Source organism: Gavia stellata, chromosome 1, assembly GCF_030936135.1.
Source record: "Gavia stellata isolate bGavSte3 chromosome 1, bGavSte3.hap2, whole genome shotgun sequence".
In the NCBI taxonomy this organism is placed as follows: Eukaryota; Metazoa; Chordata; class Aves; order Gaviiformes; family Gaviidae; genus Gavia; species Gavia stellata.
In genome coordinates, this window is record NC_082594.1 from 17,829,416 (window position 1) to 17,848,317 (window position 18,902).

The 18,902-nt window shown below is 37.0% G+C and overlaps 1 protein-coding gene across 1 annotated transcript in view; it reads right to left on the bottom strand.

The window, feature by feature from the left end:
* Nucleotides 1–539: 539 nt before the first annotated feature.
* CWF19L2 (CWF19 like cell cycle control factor 2) overlaps nt 540–18,902 on the bottom strand; it is a 72,412-nt gene continuing 54,049 nt past the window's right edge. The window contains exons 13-18 of the mRNA XM_059824885.1: nt 13,133–13,345; nt 11,861–11,977; nt 7,503–7,658; nt 6,043–6,123; nt 1,979–2,080; nt 540–1,056 (exon numbers count right to left, since the gene is read on the bottom strand). Coding sequence (XP_059680868.1) covers nt 916–1,056; nt 1,979–2,080; nt 6,043–6,123; nt 7,503–7,658; nt 11,861–11,977; nt 13,133–13,345 — 810 coding nt within the window. The 3' untranslated portion in view covers nt 540–915. The remainder of the gene's footprint in view (nt 1,057–1,978; nt 2,081–6,042; nt 6,124–7,502; nt 7,659–11,860; nt 11,978–13,132; nt 13,346–18,902) is intronic.

Genomic DNA, 18,902 nt, shown 5'->3' on the forward strand with positions numbered 1-18,902 from the left:
AGCACAAGCAGGAACAACCAGCAGGGAGTTTGCTGATGAAAACTATATTGTTATCATCAGAAAAGTACTACAGCAGACCGCCTGCCGCACTAGAGAGGATATCCAGGGGAGAACAGTCACCTGGGGAGATCCCTGAGATTATTTTCTTCTTTTCTGGCTATCGGAGAGTGTTTTTCCTTAAGGTTCTTCACCACTCCTCTCTCTTTTGTTTTTGTTTTTTATTATCATCCTAAGTAACTGTTATCATTAAAGCTGTCATTTGCTACCAGCTATAGACTGTCTCATCACCCTTTGTGCAACAGGTCAGCTTGAAAATATTACTTCGTATTGAAAGAAAGTAGAGAAAATGGCATTAATTCTTGTACAGGGGGGCAGAGCAGGTTTATCAATCACATCATACTTTAACATTTGTAGCACTGCAATGACCTCAACTTAAAGAACACAAGGACTCAAATTCAGAAAATAATTTTCTGTACAGCCTCCTTCTGCAACAATGTATTTGTATTAATCAAAATGTTCTTAAAATTTACACCATTTTCTACAAAAAGTCATCGTGATAATTAAGCACTGGCCCTATGCTAAATACAATATAAAAAAAATAAGTTGCCTCAAAGATTATAAAAACTCCAAAAACAGAAGCTACATTTTGAAGAATTCCAATAGCCACATGGATATTATTCTTTTGGCACAGCTAAAAAATGAAAAACTAAAAACAATGTACACCTCTGGCTTGTCAGGCTTGCAGGTTCATGTGATCCACAGTGTCTAAACCAGAAACAGGTAATCAGCAATTAAACAATATCCTTGGTTTTAAAATATATTAGCAATACATAACACACTGGTGTTATTCTTAACATATGAGATATCCTTTAATATAATTTATGGCTTATCTAGTCCTTGACTGCAGGGATGTACTCATTCTTTCTTTTTGGTAAAGTCATATGGTTTCCACCACTGTGCAAACTGCAACACCTTCTTCCTCTGATCCTCAAAATTCTGTCTGATTCCTTTTCTCCAGAGCCGCGGTTCCAAGTCCAGCATGCCACCAATTATTTCCTTTGCAAGTAGAACAAAGATAGATAATGATAAACGCAAAATTACCGTATTACTTAACACTATTTTACCATAGAATATAGAAAAATATGTTTTCAAATTATGATATTATTTATCACTGTTTTCTTCAAGCCCTAGGTATTAAAACTGGAAATTCTGAAAAATATACCAATTCAAAAATGAGAACTTTAGTTGTTAGATGGTTGCCTCAGCAAAATTCTTTTAAGTACAGGACAGCAATGCTCTGCATAAATATCCTAACACTGCAAGACTGTTACTATATTAGTATATTTGTGACTAAAAAGAGAAAAGTTCAGAAAAAAGAAAGCTGCCCACTTTGCTCTTAACTCTTCTTGAAATAAGTTATATTCCTCCCCAATCACTCCTAATGTTTTGGCAATATTGACTCTTTCAATAAATGATGGCTGCAACATAATAAAGAACGTAAGATTTTATTGCAGCTTTTCCTGTATATACTATATTCTCTATACTGCATGGAGTAATTTAACTACACATGTATTATACTAGGAGTTGTCTGGGAGTTTGTTTACGTGTATGCACCCTAGTTTATACAAGCAGAAGCAGTGCACCTATATGAGAATACTATGGTCATGAAAACCCTTTATTTTTTCCTTCTTCTTAAATAGATGCAAGTATTTTCCATCTATTAGACTATACGTCAAGTATCTAGAGTTCCTATTAATTCAAAAGAAACATGGATCTACAATCACATTCTGAGTATCAGCCAGCGAAGAAATCAACTACTATTTTATTCAACAAGCTAAGTTATAATGACTCCCCAAGAAAAGCCAGATAATAAACTGGGATAAGGTACATCAGAGTGACTATTCTGTCAGCATCTGTTTTAATTACTTAAATTTTACAAAACAGAGTATAATTGGTAAATTAATCTTTCCAACAATACCTTTCCAAAGTAATGAGGGAACTTGTGTTGATCTTCAATGACATGAGCAAATCCTCCTTGAAGGCCGAAGTCCACAGAAAAGTATGGTAAACCTTTAGGAACCTATACACACAAAAACGTATTTTTAGATGTTTAACAGAGTGTAGGCATTTAGTTAACCTCCCCACAACTTAAATTTGAAAGTGGCTTTACAGTTGATAGTATTGCATTTTATTTTAAACCTCCTCTCAGACAAAGTTATGAAATTGCTACAGAGAAACAGTAAAACAAACAGGCAAGGAGAAAGAACACCACACAACAACTAGATAAAAAGACACTGAAAACTGAAAAGATGATTGCTGGGTGGCAGAACCTCCAGAGGACAATGCTACAGCACCAGGTAAGAGACGGGGAGGGACCAGGCAGCAGCATGCACACCGAGCAAATGCCTTCCTGACTCCACAGCTCTGAATTACATAGAATGTGTAGAAATTTTAATACTACCACCAGCAAGTCGCCTTTATTAAAGATGAGGTGTTGCGTGTTAACAGGAAATATTTACCCAGAGGAAATGTTGATACTCAGGGGGAAGGGGAAAAGGGGAAACACCTCTATGGAGAATACACTACCAGTAAACCTCACTACATGACTGGAAGTTATCAGTAACTTGCTGAATTGGATAATTTAGTAATTCAGTCAGCCTACAGAGGAGACGCTGGTTATCCTGCCACAAGGAAAGACCCTTCAGCCTGACAGTGAGAAGCGGATTCATTTATTGCTACAGTATTGCAAGTAATTTCTCCTGTTTCACTACAACAAGTTATTTTCCACTCTTTTAATTGCTGAGGATGTTCCTATACAGGTAAGATTTATAAAGCCTCAAATTCATAAGCATTTCCTCTGCTACAGTCCAAATAACTCACAATTTTCACAAGGCATGCTCCATATATTGCTTGAAAATTCACTCTAAAAATAATTAAGATTTAATACAGAGGGACAATGCAGCATAGCAAGAACATTAAAACATTTTAACTTACCTGAAAAAAATCATTAAATAAGGAAAAAATGGGTCGGTGGGTGACACCTTAAGGGAAATGTCAGCTTTATCTTATTTGTGTCTAGCAATGATTTGGGTCTGGCTGGGCTGGAGTTCATTTTTGTCACAGCAGCCCATATGGTGCTGGGTTTTGGACTGGTGACTAAACCAGTGTTGGTAACATGCCAGTGTTTCAGCTATTGCTGAACAGTGCTTGCTGCTGGGTCAGCTGTCCCAGCTGTGTCCCTTTCCAGCCCGTTGCCCAGCCCCAGCTCCCTCGCTGTGGGGAGCAGAGGGAGAAGCAGAGAAGGCCTTGATGCTGTGTAAGGGCTGGATGTTAAGGCTCTGCCTCTAGACACCATAGTCCCAATTTCTGCACACAATCTACCTATTAGATGATGTCTCAGCCATATCTGACCCTCCTTCCAGGCACCATCTCCTAATACAACTCTCCAACTTCTCAAACCTCAGCTTGGTCTCTAAACTATACTCTCATATCTTCCCAAAGGCTACAGGCATTTCTTTTACCCTAAAATAATGTTAAAATCACACAGCTGTGTAACAATTTACACTCAGATGCATTATATTAATTTAAAGAAGTGTTGTGACAATCTGAAAACTGGCCTACCTTCAAATGGGTATATAATAGTCACAAAAATGTATGGCTAAGAAGAGTCTTAAAGAAATCAAATGTCCTGAAGCCCTACCATGTGTCAAGAAAATTATATTTATATACTTTTATATAAATATATAATAATAATAAATTATATTTAAAAATATTTATGACAGACGTTGGCTTTCCCTGGTCTGAAACACCAATGAGCAGAAGATATCCAAAACATGCCTATTTTGTTTTCTGTTTACATCCACCTTAAGTTTAAAGTCCTCCCTAAGTCCTTGCTACAAATTAATTGAATTCCTTCTTGCCTGCACCCAATAGTGCTAGGGAACAACTAAGTACTATCCTCTTTAAAACAATCTCATATATACAGAAAACTAGCATCACATACCATTTCAGCCTTCTCTTTCCTAGACAGCACAACCACTAAACCAGTTTCTTTAGTTAAGTTTTCTAACCTATGGTCTCCTCTTCTGTAACTGTCTTACAACACTGTGCCCAAAACCAGACCCAAATGTTGCAGGTGAAGCCTCCCCACTTTGAATAAGGTGACCTATAACTGACTCCCATTACAATTATAGAATCATAGAATCATTTAGGTTGGAAAAGACCTTTAAGATCATCAAGTCCAACCCTAAATTTAACCCTGCCAAGTCCACCACTAAACTACATCCCTAAGCACCTCATCTATAAGGTCTTTTAAATACCTCCAGGGATGGTGACTCAACCACCTCCCTGGACAGCCTGTTCCAATGCCTGACAGCCCTTTCAGGGAAGAAATTTTCCCTAATATCCAATCTAAAACTCCCCTGGTGCAACTTGAGGCCATTTCCTCTTGTCCTGTCACTTGGGAGAAGAGACCAACACCCACCTCTCTGCAACCCCCTTTCAGGTAGTTGTAGAGAGCGATGAGGTCTCCCCTCAGCCTCCTCTTCTCCAGACTGAACAACCCCAGTTCCCTCAGCCGCTCCTCATCAGACTTGTGCTCCAGACCCCTCACCAGCTTCGTCACCCTTCTCTGGACACACTCCAGCACCTCAATGTCCTTCTTGTAGTAAGGGGCCCAAAACTGAACACAGGATTCGAGGTGCAGCCTCACCAGCGTTGAGTATAGGGGCACGATCACCTCCCTGCTCCTGCTGGCCACACTATTTCTGATACAGGCCAGGATGCTGTTCGCCTTCTTGGCCACCTGGGCACACTGCTGGCTCATATTCAGCTGGCTGTCAATCAACACCCCCACGTCCTTTTCTGCTGGGCATCTTTCCAGCCACTCGTCCCCAAGCCTGTAGCGTTGCATGGGGTTGTTGCGACCCAGGTGTAGAACTCGGCACTTGGCCTTGTTGAACTTCATACAATTGGCCTGGGCCCATCCATCCAGCCTGTCCAGATCCCTCTGCAGAGCCTTCCCACCCATAAGCAGATCAACATTCCTGCCAAACTTGGTGTCGTCTGCAAACTTATTGAGGCTGCACTCGATCCCCTCGTCCAGATCATGGGTAAAGGTATTAAACCGAACTGGCCGCAATACCGAGCCCTGGGGAACACCACTACATGTATGACATTTCAGCTTACATGGCAGAATAAATTTTGTCTTTTTGCTACATTTGCTACCGCTGTTGGTTTAGTTCAAGAGCCATCACAATATACAAAACCTCTCCTACTATACAGCCACCCAATCCCTTTCTCTTCTGCATTTAATGTCCCCCTGTCATATCAGGCTTCATGTCACGTTATTAAAACCCATCTCCTCTTTCTCCTAAACTTTTTACTGTAAAAGTACTATATTTACTAAAAGACACTTTCAGAAATAAAGTATTATTACTACATAGTAGTAAACCACTTGTGGTAAGTGTATATACCACACACCTTTTACTTTAATATTAAAAAGATGGAACAATCTTTGAACCTAACAGTTTCAGCATTATTCCTTTAAGATTTGTATATACAAAGATGTTTCAGTTTAGTATCCAGGAGACAGATAGAGTACTGTTCCCTTGTTTTAGAAGAAAAGACTTATAATGCTATTTATATTTTTGCTTCATAAACTTAACAACACAACAGGCTGTTCTAGGTCAATGAAAAAGACATATCATATTTTTTCCAGGAAAGTAATTTGCAAACCTTTGATCTACCTTAATTCTTAAAGTTAATCAAGAAAATTATGCTGGTACATGTCCTCAAAGTGCCAGCTTTGTTCTCAACCAATGCTTGCAGCTCAGTCCACCAATTGTTGAAATAAATGGGAATTTTTTCCCTAATGTCAGTTAGGAGTTCAGTCAGACTCTTAATTCTCATCATGCCTATGCCATCTCCTGATGCACTAATCTAATTGTGTTCCCTTTCTTCTCTCTTTGAAATAGTTAATAACAAAAAAAGATTAGAAGAATTTGCTGAGAAATTCAGTGTTCAATACATTTCATTACTTACAGCTTTCCGAACATCTTTTGAAGAAAGATCAATTAACTTCTTGTTCATAGACCACTCTTCATCAGACTCCATTATAGCTTTCTGTAAAATCATTTTATCTAAATGTGAAAATAGTCCTTCATACAGCAAGCAAAGAATTAACTTTTCAATGTAGTGAAGTACATCGCACTGCAAGTACCAATTATTTCTTAACAATGTAACTTTATTTTTGGCAACCTCTCTGATTTCCACAACTAACTAACTTTATAAAGGCATCGTATAGTATCTTCAAACTCACTTAATTCTGTTCCTCTTTTTTTGAAATTTAACTTTTGCCTGACACAAATTACCTCTAACAAGTTTCAACTAAAAGGTCACATTCTCTTTTTACTGAGCTCATACAAAACCTCTTATGAATTCATTACACTGTATTAGCCTTTTTTCTTTTTTTTTCTTTTTTAAAAACACTAAGAGGAGAATCCAGCTTAGAAGGCTGATTGCACTTAAAAACCTTCAAAGCTGCCTGTGTATCCTCCATTGTATGGAAGTGGGTACAGAGTAGGTACCTTTTAAATTTCATTTGCTGCGTATTTTAATGGTGGAAACTTCTAAAAGAAAGTTTTATGCAAATGACATTGCATTAAATCTTGTACTTATCTTTTCTTTAGTATTTAGACAAAACACAAGTTTTACCAGCACTTGAAGCATAGCAATGAAATCAACGAGGTGGAGAGTTTCAAATGTGGCAAAAGTTACTGCATTGCAGTTCATCACACTGACTGCTCCACTTCATCAAAACCCAATCACATTATTTCCAGAAAACAAAAATAATATTTCAAAGAACAAATAAAATAATTTACTTATAAAAGGCAAATCATGATCCAGTTGCTGAAAGCCAAAATGCCTCAGTACCAGGCAAAAGCTTCAATGAGCTTTTCCTTACAGGGTAAAGAGAAGACCACCAAAAAAGCTATAGAAGAAATATCTGTCATGTTGTCTAATGTTCATCAGAGACCTAAGACGCATGTAAAATTTGGGCTTACTGAAAAAAAATGGGGATGAAACATTATATATTGGTATTTCTTAAAACAGTTGACATTATTTTCTCATTTTGTGCTTGCCAAGGCACATGTATGGGGTTTTAAGTTTATATCACAGGACTTAAGTGAGAGGTATTGCAATCCTTATAGCACTTCAAGAAACCACAATTCTCTCATCTTCTTCCCATATTTGTAAGTGCAGTCAGACTTGAGGCAACTGCACAGTGACATACAGCTCTTCCACTGACTACTTGAAAAACAGAATTACCTTATAGGGCTTGTTTTAAGATCAAGGAATACGATCAAAGAATGGACCAAGAAGTAGGATCAAAGAATCCATCTTTTCAAGAATAGTACTTGAATATCAAAAAAAGTTTTCCAGAAATAGATGAATTATAATAAATACATTCAAATGACCTAAGAAAAAACATTCTCATGCACCTTAAAGTAGATTGGAGCCATATCTCCTACTTCTTTTGGAAGAGGAATGCATTCATATACCATGTGATACCGTTTCTTCATACTTGTGTTTGTTTCTATAAACACACAGTCTAAGTCTTTAGCTTCAAACATTTTCACCAATGCATTTCGGAACATCTGTTTAAAGGGAAAAAAAAAGTGTAATTTTAATTAACTTTTCAAAGCTTTCAGATATAGTATTTTACATTATTTCACTAACATATTATGTTCATAATAAACTCATAATAAAATGGATAACAGCAACAGTCATACTAGGAAAATTCTGTATTATTCAACAATTTAATATGAACTATATTTCCTATGATACAAACATAGGAAGTCTAGAAAACTATTGTGAAATTGGCATTACAATTAACACTACAAACTCAGTTTTAATAAATACTGCATATTTTTACAGTTGAAATTAAAACTATGTTGAACTTCATAACTGTGATGCTCCATTAAACAACATGGCTTTAACAGTAGGTCCCAAGCTTGCAGTTTCTAAGAAGGTAATGTCTTGGCTTGTACTGACTATAGATACTATTATCCTTTCACTACTCCTTCCAATTAGAGTTTAAAAAAAAAAAAAAAAGAGACATTTCCACTAGGCATGCTTGTCCTTTAAGGAAAATATTAACGTTGCCTCAAAAGAAAGCCATGGCTATAACCACCATCTTCACTGTACGGAAGCTAACCAAATGTAATAATATACCTGGCCTCAACGTACACTTACCAGTTCCCTTTCATAGGGATTAGGTGCTGCACCTGTTCGAAGTGTATTTCAATTTATAATTCTGCTAGCTCCAGTGTCAGGGCCCTGCACACACTCAACAGGCTCTGCAGCCTCTTCCACCTGCTGGGGCTCTGCCTGCCCGTGCACGGGCAGCTCTGACACGCTGCCGCTGTAAGCTGGGATCAGATGCAGCAGAAAGAACTGGGGAAAAGAGCGCTATGAGAAGTGGGGGCCTGGCCCCCCGTTGCTCAGGAGCTGCAGTTAAGCTCAGGCCCTCACTTTTGGTCCTGGCCTGAGCTAAGTTTCAGGGATGCCTGTGCCCAGCCGTGTACCTGGCAGATCTTGGCCCTGACTTGGTGACTTGACCTTGAACCTAAGTCATCGCTGCAGACTTGTCTGGCCATCACTGGGCCATGGCTGACCTTGTCTACTGTCATGGGACCTGCTCTCTTCTCCTGGCTTGCGTACCATGGAACTGCGCCTCGGCAGCAAGGTGACTTCCCCCACCTGCCTTGCCCATCACCTTCCACCTTTGACTTGCCTTCCTGTGCAGCAGGTCGCTCTTGCTGCTCTCTGACTCTTGGCAGTTGGTATTTGCATCCAAGATATCCAAGAGCATCATTCTATAGCTTACAATGTAGATGCTGAACTAAATTATCAAGCACAAGGGATGATTTCTGAGACCATTCAGACTCATTTTCAAATGCACAAAAGATCTGACTTTGTGACAGGGTGAATGTTTCCGAAAGCGTCTCAAGATCTTGCAAACTACATTTTAAAAATGAACACCTTTGTATTATACATGCTCCCTACACCATTTCCACAGTGTAAGACAAGAAATCACTGAAACTGTATGAGCCTCATAGACCACGGGTACCATAGTTCTACAAGTCACATAACTCATAGGTTGTCCTTTTTGCATTGATTTTTTTTTCAATTAACAATGCTTAGAAGTACAAACAACAAAATTAAAAGGCTAATCCCATCTAAAGGTTTAAGATTCCCTATCTTAATGTAAATGGAGAGTTGATGAATCAAACAAGCATAACCAAATACACATATTCATAAACATCATCAAGTACTGAAGTAAAACAGACAGAAAACAAATCACTACCAGGTTTTCAATGTAACAGGACTAGAAATTGAGCTCTCTTCTCCCCACCCCTTTGTCACCTGGCACAGTATGAATCAAACTAGAAGTCTAAGAAACTTGGCCAAATATATATCTTAAGCAGGTATTTAAGCTCTCCAAAGCAGGCCCTTGTGCCCTGAATTTTTCCTCACAAATAAGCTACTCCATGCTGTGACAAGAAAACACTACCACCACCCCCCTAACACAACTGATGAGACACAGCTAGAAGATACTACCCAGTGAATAGATCACTGTACCATGACCGATACGGGACTTTACTGCACAGAGCGACAGGCAACTCTGAATTAATAGCTTGTTGTCTTCCCTCCCTCACGCCCACCCCCAGACCTCTACTTCTGAAATACACCAAAGCAAGCAACTGTGGTGAGGTAAGAGAAACATTAAACCAAAGGTTGGGAAAGACTATTACTTACAGTCGCTACCCTGCAATATCAACTGAAATACAAATCCACTGAAAAGCCTAGAAAATCTGCAGATGTTAGTTTACATTTCCCAGACTGCATTTTCTTGTTTTAAAAAACATTGCACTTATTCTCCAATTCTGAGCAGGCCAAAAAAATGAAGGATAATTAGCACTGGAAATGACAAAACCATTCATAAGAGCAAATAAGAGGGCTTGGCTTATGTTTGGATGCACATGACATTGATACATGTAACAGTTCAGTCAATATAGAACATGTAAAGATTTATATCTTTTCATATTAAAAGAATTACATGCATATTTACTTTGGCTAGTGAGCACATCAGTCTAAAACACACAATATGTTAAATTCAAGTGCTTGAAGGCATACAGTATAAAAGAACCCTTCTTGCATTATTCCAACATATCTTAAAAAAAAATCCCAGCAAAAATAGTTAGCTAAAATATGTGCTCAATACAACATTCTATGAATATTTAAAGAGTGATTTTTTTTCCCCCCCCCCCTCAACAGCAATATAAAATATGGCTCTGGCATCAGAAAATTAGTTTAGTCACCGAGTAAGTGTATGCTCATACTCCTGCTAAAGCCTTCCAGAGTCCTACTACTGAATTACATAGAAGCTGAAAAAAAATCTAAAAAAAAAAAGTGTCCATCACCTCCAAAAGTACTTTGTTCCAAAGAAATGTTTAATCTGTTTATGAAAATATTCACAGGGTCAATGGATAATGGTTTTACCAACTAGTTGCATTTTCTAGCAAGGAAAAGACTAGCGTTGAATACAGAAACCGCTTTTGCTTATCTTTTCTTTATCCCAGTTTCCTTCTCATACAAATTTAGAAAAATTATCAGTTAATAAAGTTAAAAGAGGTTAGGATAAATCGAGGACATAGAATAAACATATTTATCACTTTTCCCCATGCTCTGTTGTTCCTCCTAATCCTACTTGTAACACTTGTTTGCTTCTTGTCCAACTTTCTTAGGCATTTCTGTCATATACAAAAGAACTCCTTTCCCTTCCTGCTTGCGGGGAGCATAATTTACTAGGAAACACTGTATAAAAATTACATCAGCCATGACAATCAATGTGGGGAGCAAATTTGGAAATCTGCCTCTTCCAGGCTTGAGACAAAATAAACATTACTTAAACCATTTCAAACTCATGAATTAACCTGTTTTTAAATCTAAGCAACTGCAAGCAATGAAGCCTTTCTCTAGTCTGAAATAGTCTCCAATGTTTTGATGTAAGAGGTTGCAAGTTGTTTTCCCCTTGTAATAATCCTGATGGCAGGACGGGGGGGGATTGACAATCCCAGTCAATCTTTTAGGTAGAAGCTTGTTACATTCCTCCCTTGTTTTTCCTTTTCCAAAGAAAATAGAACCCGAAACCTTCAAAATGTCTTCAGAAAAGAGTTGGAAAGCATGACCCACCACGCTTGGCACTTTATTCTAATAATTCTTTTCAAAAAAGTAGGAAATTGGATTCTAACACGGACCTCACCAATTTGAAGAAGAATGAGATAGTTCTCTCTCAACTGACATCCACCCAAAACCCAGATAAGCTTAAAAAACCTGAAGATATGTAAACAACGTCTCTTCAGCTTGTGTTTCATTTTAAGTGACCTTTCTGCCCTGACAATCTTTTTCTTGGCACTCCCAAGGAAATCCTAACTCTGTAGCCAGTTATTCCACTTTCTGTAAGGGATCAGCTGTACCTACATCATCCCCGACAGATGTTCCTCTAACCTGGTTTCAAAGACTTCCAACGACAGATGTTCTGCAGCATTCCAGGCAACTTTTTCTAGTGTTTATAAACGGGAACTTATCTTCAGTGTTTACCCTGCATCTTCCTTTTTCAATATTTGACCACTAATTTTCATCCATAATGTGAGAATATTCTACCCCTTAGTGGAATCAGAAAAGGGCTGCCAGACTGGAAATTATGAAAAAAGGTACTTACGACAAGTATATTATTATTAAAAACAACATTATTCTACAAACTATTAGAACATGAGACAGTTTCTCAGCTGACCTGGATTTCTTCCCAGATTTCTTCATCCAAAAGAGTAGCTGCAGTATGGTGTTGTAGAGGGGCTATCAGGCAGTGACCTTCAGTAAGAGACTGGTTGCTTGGTAAAGACAAGTATACCTATAAAAAGCAAACAAAAACTGAAGTGCCCATTTTTCTAGCATTAAAAACTTTCCCATTGCTGAGGCTAAGAAATACATCATTTGCTAAATTCAAACCAATAGAAGCCATTACCTTCTAATTACAGCAGGGTATTAGTAATTTTATTGTTTTTAAAAAGGTCCCATTATCCATCAGTAGCTCCAATGAACTGGTAGTACCCAGAGAGCAGTTCCACCACCAAGGCAGTAATATCAACCTTATAGACCAACTGGTATCCTAACTACTATGAAATCACAGCATTTAGTCCGTTACAATACATTTTTAATATAGATATATATCTGCATTTTTAATAAACTATAATATATATTAAAAATGTATATAGAGAGATATATCCTGCATATATAACTATTATATACACAAATTATATATATACACAAATATGCATACACAGATATACATCTGGATGCATTCTTAATATATATTTATAAATAAATACATATAATTTTATCTATCCATATAAAAAAATAAATGCAATGTACCGTAATACCTATCTATGCATTTAATTCCTTGGCCTACAAAAAGTTTCAAATCAAATGAAAAACATCAATAATAAATTAAAACTTTGGAGAAATAATGACAAAAAAGCCTATACTGAATCATGTCAGATGTTATAAATCCAAATATTTATGCAACTTTTTAAAAAAATTAACAGAAACAGGAAGGTTCCCCGAACCAAACTTCTGTCTATTTCAAAGGATTTTAGGCTTAAAAATGGAATTCTCCACTTAATTTTCTTTGGTATCATTGAGACACAGTTCTTCACCAGTCTAAATTTCCTCCAGTGCAGTGTGATTTAGTCTTCCACAAATCCACCTACAGTCTAATCTCTGCACTCAGATCTTTCATTATTGCAGCTGTCTTCCACAAATCCACAAATGCGAAGTTCTGATATCAAAAATTAGCTTTAAAATTCATGACAGATTTATATCTTATTCTCCCTCACCCTTGAGGAATTTGTGAAATCAATTGGAAGGGCAAGGAAAATAAGATGCAGTACAATAAATCATTTCATAGAAGCAATTTTGTTCTTAAACTTAGGCACTCTAACATCAACACTGCCTTCCTTTACTTCTTTTTTATTTTTACATTCGTGTTAAATTGCTATTTTCTTACCTTGGTGCCAATTGCAATAATAAGATGTTTAGAAAGTTCACTGCTATCGAAGCAGTATGGGCACTTCTCCATACGTGCAGCAAGCTGCTGGTGCTCATGTATTGCTTTTCTTCTTTGTCTTTCTTCCTCTTCTCCACTGCGCGCTCTTTTGGCTGCTTTGGAAACGAACATATCATCCAGAGTGTAGTACTCTCTGTCAGTTTTTTCCATGAGCTGAAAAGGATACACAGAAAAATTGCGTGTATATATAAATAAGCAAGAAAAAATACTTAGCTCTTTATAGTATCCTTTATTGAGAAAAACATGAAGTACATAAGCAGTAGAATTACTTCCTTCCACATGGCATCTGCAGCACATGCAATTATCAGGTTCGTCTCCTGAGAGCAGTCATACACAATCCTAGACAGCATAGGTATTAAAATATAGATGTGTGACAGCAGTGGGAAGAATATATTACTACATTCCATCTTAAGTTAAGGGCTACGTATTTTAATATTATCTTGACATAACTTCAGGTTTAAATAGATACATAATTTTTTAAATCATATATTATCATATATTTTATTACGGTCTTTCCTCTCCTCCTCCTCTATTACAACTATCACTATTCATTAACTCATCTCTTGTGAAATAACTAGACCATGACTCTGCACCTCACATTCATATTCTGTGAAAACATGCCAACATTTATTCTTACCAAGTGAACAGTACTAAGCCGTTTTGTGAAGAAAACAGCCTTTGTCTTCAATAGTTAGTCTTTCTTGAGTGCACCTGTTGCTAGATATGGATAACAAACACAACTAGCACATTACCAGAAAAAAGGTTGAATGATCCACAGGTTTTTGGTTTGCTACTTAATTGCTCCATTTTAGTTAAATGTGCTACATTTAAAAGGAAACTCTGAAAATACTACATTTTACATACTACAAGTGGTATCTCACGGGTTGTTAATAATGGAAACCCACACAAACTGGATATGTATCATCTAGACAGTATTTGGGAGGGATGGAGTCTGTAGATAGGAACTGGAGGAACTGAAGGTGACGCAAGGTGACAGAGGACATGGTAAGAAGGTGGGCTTACAGCAACAGCAGCAAGAGACAATGAACGGAAAGGAAAGCAAGAAAAGTATGGGGGTCATGGGACTCAAACACAAATGACAGTAGATTTCACTAAGCTTCATAACTCACAAAACACTTTATATGTATGTGTATAGCATTAGCCTTTATCAATCTTTTTTTAATGTTATGACAAACAAATCCCATGACATCTTGACTAAATCAAGACTTACACAAATCTTGATTGTAAAGATTAACTTTTTAAAGGACTTACGAAAGTATTTCTCCATTTTCTGCTTTGGCTGCTCTATATAACTTCAAAATTATGTGCTCTTAATACCCTAAACACTCAACACACAGCTAAAGCAAATATAAAAAGCATTCAAAAGAACTTTTTCAAGTTTTTCCTCTTTAAATGAAATCCCAGTGCTGCAATACTTTTATGCTATACTTGACTGTAATTTTACCTTGAACAGTTTCAGTAATCTCCTTATCAAAATGACAGGGAGAAAAGAAAAAAAAACAAAACAGCAAGCTATACAGATTTCTTGTTATTGGAGGTGTTGGTCCTTCAGAGTCTCAGCAGATTTATGTATGAGTAGTTTTGCTCCAAGAATTGCTAAGGAAATGGTAGAAGTGTCTTTACAACAAGTCCTAATATATTTTAGAATACTGACTGGGGTAGCCCTAGCAAAGGACTAATGTTAGCTGAAGGCATTTTGAGGGCATACTGTCATAACTGAAACACAGTCTCCAAATAAAAGAAGATCTTCCAAATATCCCAGGCGCAGTTTGTGTAGATAATCTGATATGAAAAGAAATTAAGACTTTATTTTGTAGTGTAGATAAGTAACTTTCCCCCCAAAACACACACAACTGTTCTTGCTTTTCCTGAACACTGCAATTCTCTAACACAGACCAATAGCTTATTTTGTATATGGTCAGTACTTTCATTACCAAACAACTGAGGAACAGCCTCCTTAATATTACTTTATTTAGCTATAATACATTTAACTTCTTATGTGCATTTCCTACTGGAAGCCACTGCAGACTAAAATCAACAGTTCAATAGTTCAGCTCTGTTCTTGTTCTGTTTTACTACAATGCTGTAATCTATATTTAAAATAAACAGGAGATTCCTGAGCTGTAGAAAAAATACTTAGTGGTTTGGGTGTCAAAAATCAAGTCTCTGTTCTTCTATCATATAAGCATAAGAAAGGTAGAACTGGAGCTTCAGTAGACAAACCACCAATACACACTACCTACAGAATGGCACAATTTTGTTATTACCAAAAGTAAGGGTTTACTTTTTTTTTTTTAAATTAAAAAAAAATCTGCCATGAGAATGCAAATACACATGAAACAAGACAGCTGGCAGACTACAAAGAAAAAGAAGAATGGAAATCAAAATACCTTGGATATCAGGAATATCACATGCAGCACAGAATACCATTACTATTTTGCTTTGGTTGCACTTAGAAGTAGTCATGGAAATTCCTGGTTTGTCATGCATGACCTCTTTTAAATAGTAGTACTTTTCAAAACACCTTAAAAATACTCTACAGATCTTCTTATGCAAGTCCCTTATGTCACAGGAACACAAGTCAAGAATTCTGTCTAGTGATGAAATAAATATTCATCTTCTTAAACAGGATGGCTGATGTCTTTCTTCAACAGTGGATAAAGTGCCATATACAATAAGACACCTGGGACCCAAAAGAGAATGCTCACCTAAAAAGCAGTAAACTTTAAAAAGGTAAGTGTTGTCTAAAGACCAGATTTGGTTTCTCCTGGTACAGTCATGACCAACAGAAGATAATTACATTTCAAATGGTAATTCAGTAAGACAAAAAAGCAATAATGCTGCTGTTCTTCAGGAATTGTACTCTTCCATATCATATTCGACACAATATGAAAAATATTCATAATTCAATGACTCAAACCTAAGAGTAGGTCTGAAGCAATATAAAGTCCAATACATGACCTTAAGTGGAGTCAATGAAAACAAGCTACAAATAAAAAAAATTAAAAAAAAAAAAAGAAAAAAGGAAAAGGAAAAAAACAAACCAACCAACCAGCCATTGGCAAAAGTTGGGAGTCACCCAAAACAGATTCCCCAATTGCACCAGAGACTTCTCCTAGTGCTTCCTGGAAATCCAACAGTAGTATTTCAGAATTCAAAATTAAAAGTCCCCAAAGTGAAGGGAAACAGTGGAAAAGATTAAATAAACTTCACTTCTAATATTACTAAACAGGCTACATACATAAGTGGAATCATGTGCATACATCACTCGTTCAACGTAAGCTCCTAGTGCAGCCTGGATCCCACCCAAGGTCTGTGCATCAGGCTAGAGTAAGTCAGTGGAGAATCTTAAAATTTTTTATTTTTCCTGGAAATAAAAAGATGTGTAGAAGAGTTCTTCATACAGCTAGAGGCCATGGAAGCCAGACAACATTGCACTTCTGGTTTAAGATGTAATAGATGTTGGTCAACAGAATTAGATAAAGCACATTGGGGAAGGAAGTAAAATAAACATAAGATTACTTTGGAGAAGTAAAGGAACAAGAAAAGGTAGATAGCAATGCAGCATTTTGGGGAGAGAAGCCATAGTAAAGGGGTATTTAGAGGAGGAGTATTCACAGATCAGATTCAGATTACCTCTACCACAGAGTCTCTACCAGCAACAAAATTACAGATCCCATTGCAATAGTAACAAATAGCAGAAGATAGTAAGGACTGCAAGGCAGTTCAAGAAACTAACACTCCAGCTTCAAAGACAATAAATAAATGCTTGAAATAAGCAGGGTCTAAGAAAAAAGTTATTTTAAACATTTCAGCCTGCTTGTGCAATAAAAAAATCCAAGTCATTAATAATTCATCTCCAGTTGGATGCTCTTCAAGCGCTATCCCCTTCCCTTGCTGAAGACAAACAGACAAGGACAAAGTGGAAAAATGAGTGGTTATTTTTTTTCCCCTTTTTCACACCTTTAAAGAGAAGTTTACGAGACCTTGATTCAAGCTATACATCAATGCACAGTGCCATTATATTGCAGTTCTGAGACCAAGAGACCAAGTTACAGATGGCCACCCTGTCGCCGAATCTTCATTTCTTGCCACGTTTTATGCCGTGTTAAAACAGGATATATTTTCACCTCTAAAAACAACAGTCATGAAAGGACTAAGAATTTCTTTGCAACTGCTGTATTATCACAGTGTCCTTCCAACACACCTCAAAACAGTTCAGAAAGTACAGAAACCTAAAAACAGGCAAAAATATCATCCAGCAAGAATTGTGTATTCCTACTGAAATAAGATATGATATGAATATAAGTGGGAAAACCCATTCAGCAATGTTTTCTGCCTTAAATACAAACAAAAAAAGACTAAAGACATTTAGTCTGCAATATTGGAATAGTAGCAACAAACATCACTAACACATTCTTTGCCAGTAGCAATGAAAAAAAATGTATTGTTTTTTAAGGCCATAATTCCTTAAATATGATTATCCCTCGAATCCTCCAAATGCCAAACATCAATGCGTCCGAACTGAAATAAAATGTAGCTGCTACCATGGCAGACTAGACAGTACTCTTCAACTGCTATTCTAAATATTGGCCTTTTTGAAATGTTATTTGGTAAGAAAATGGAAATTCGCTTTCAAAAAATTTATGTTCTTACTTCTACAATAAGCTGCCTGGTGTGTTCTGCCAATTGCATTATTTGGCTAAAACAAAATCTCTTCAAACAACTTAAAGGGGAATTGAAAGAACAAGAAGAGAGTGTTCTCCAAAATGCCAGAAGGAAAGAAATAATCATTTAAAAACTGATTTCTTTCAAACATATCTTCTTCCATACAAAAGACAGAGCTAGTACAAATCCAAAGAAGTAACTAGGTTGATGTATTAGATTCCCTGGAAAGCTGCTGTTCTGCATCAGCTCAAGCATCACTCCTGTTAAATGTAAAAGTCAATGCATTTTGGAAATTGTGTATTTAGTTCCATCACTGTGCTGGACGCTGCATTCCCTGTATTTCAGGTGCTGCACAGAGATCGGAAAGAAGCAGGTAGTCACTTTTATATATCAGTTTTAAGTTGGGATGCCCTAAAAAACCATCACTGAACTGCCCAAAGTTGATATAAAAAATTCAGACATCTATAAAGACAATGCACCCAAAGTCCTTGTTTCTACCAGACACTGACCAAAAACAAGAGCTAACCTAAACTGATGTTCTCATAAGACAGACAATCTCCACAGTCCTTTGTCTTCTCTTTCCCATTTTACTTTTTTGTTCTGGGCTCATCTGCCACATTATTCCTTTGTATGTGCCTTCTATTTTCCAACTTTTCCTTCTCTTTTGGCAAGCACCGGTTAATCAGGTGCTTTAAGACTCTTAGCACCAGGCAAAATGACATAGCCTCCTACACCTCATGGTGTAATTGTACAACTGTGAAATCTCTACCATCCATCTGACAGGGGATCCGTTTTCCAGAACCAGGATGCAGTTTTGGTTTAACCAACAGGGACGGCACCACAGTTTTGCTTGCCCTGGCCAAGAAAGGCCTGTAATACACAAACATTTAAAGAGCAGGAAGGGAAGGCATCCAAACTTCTTTCAAGAGCAGATAAAAATCACCCTTAAGGCTCTCGTTTGGACAGATCTAATGTGTTCGAATGTAGCCAAAACCAAAAACAAGGAGAGAGATCACTAACC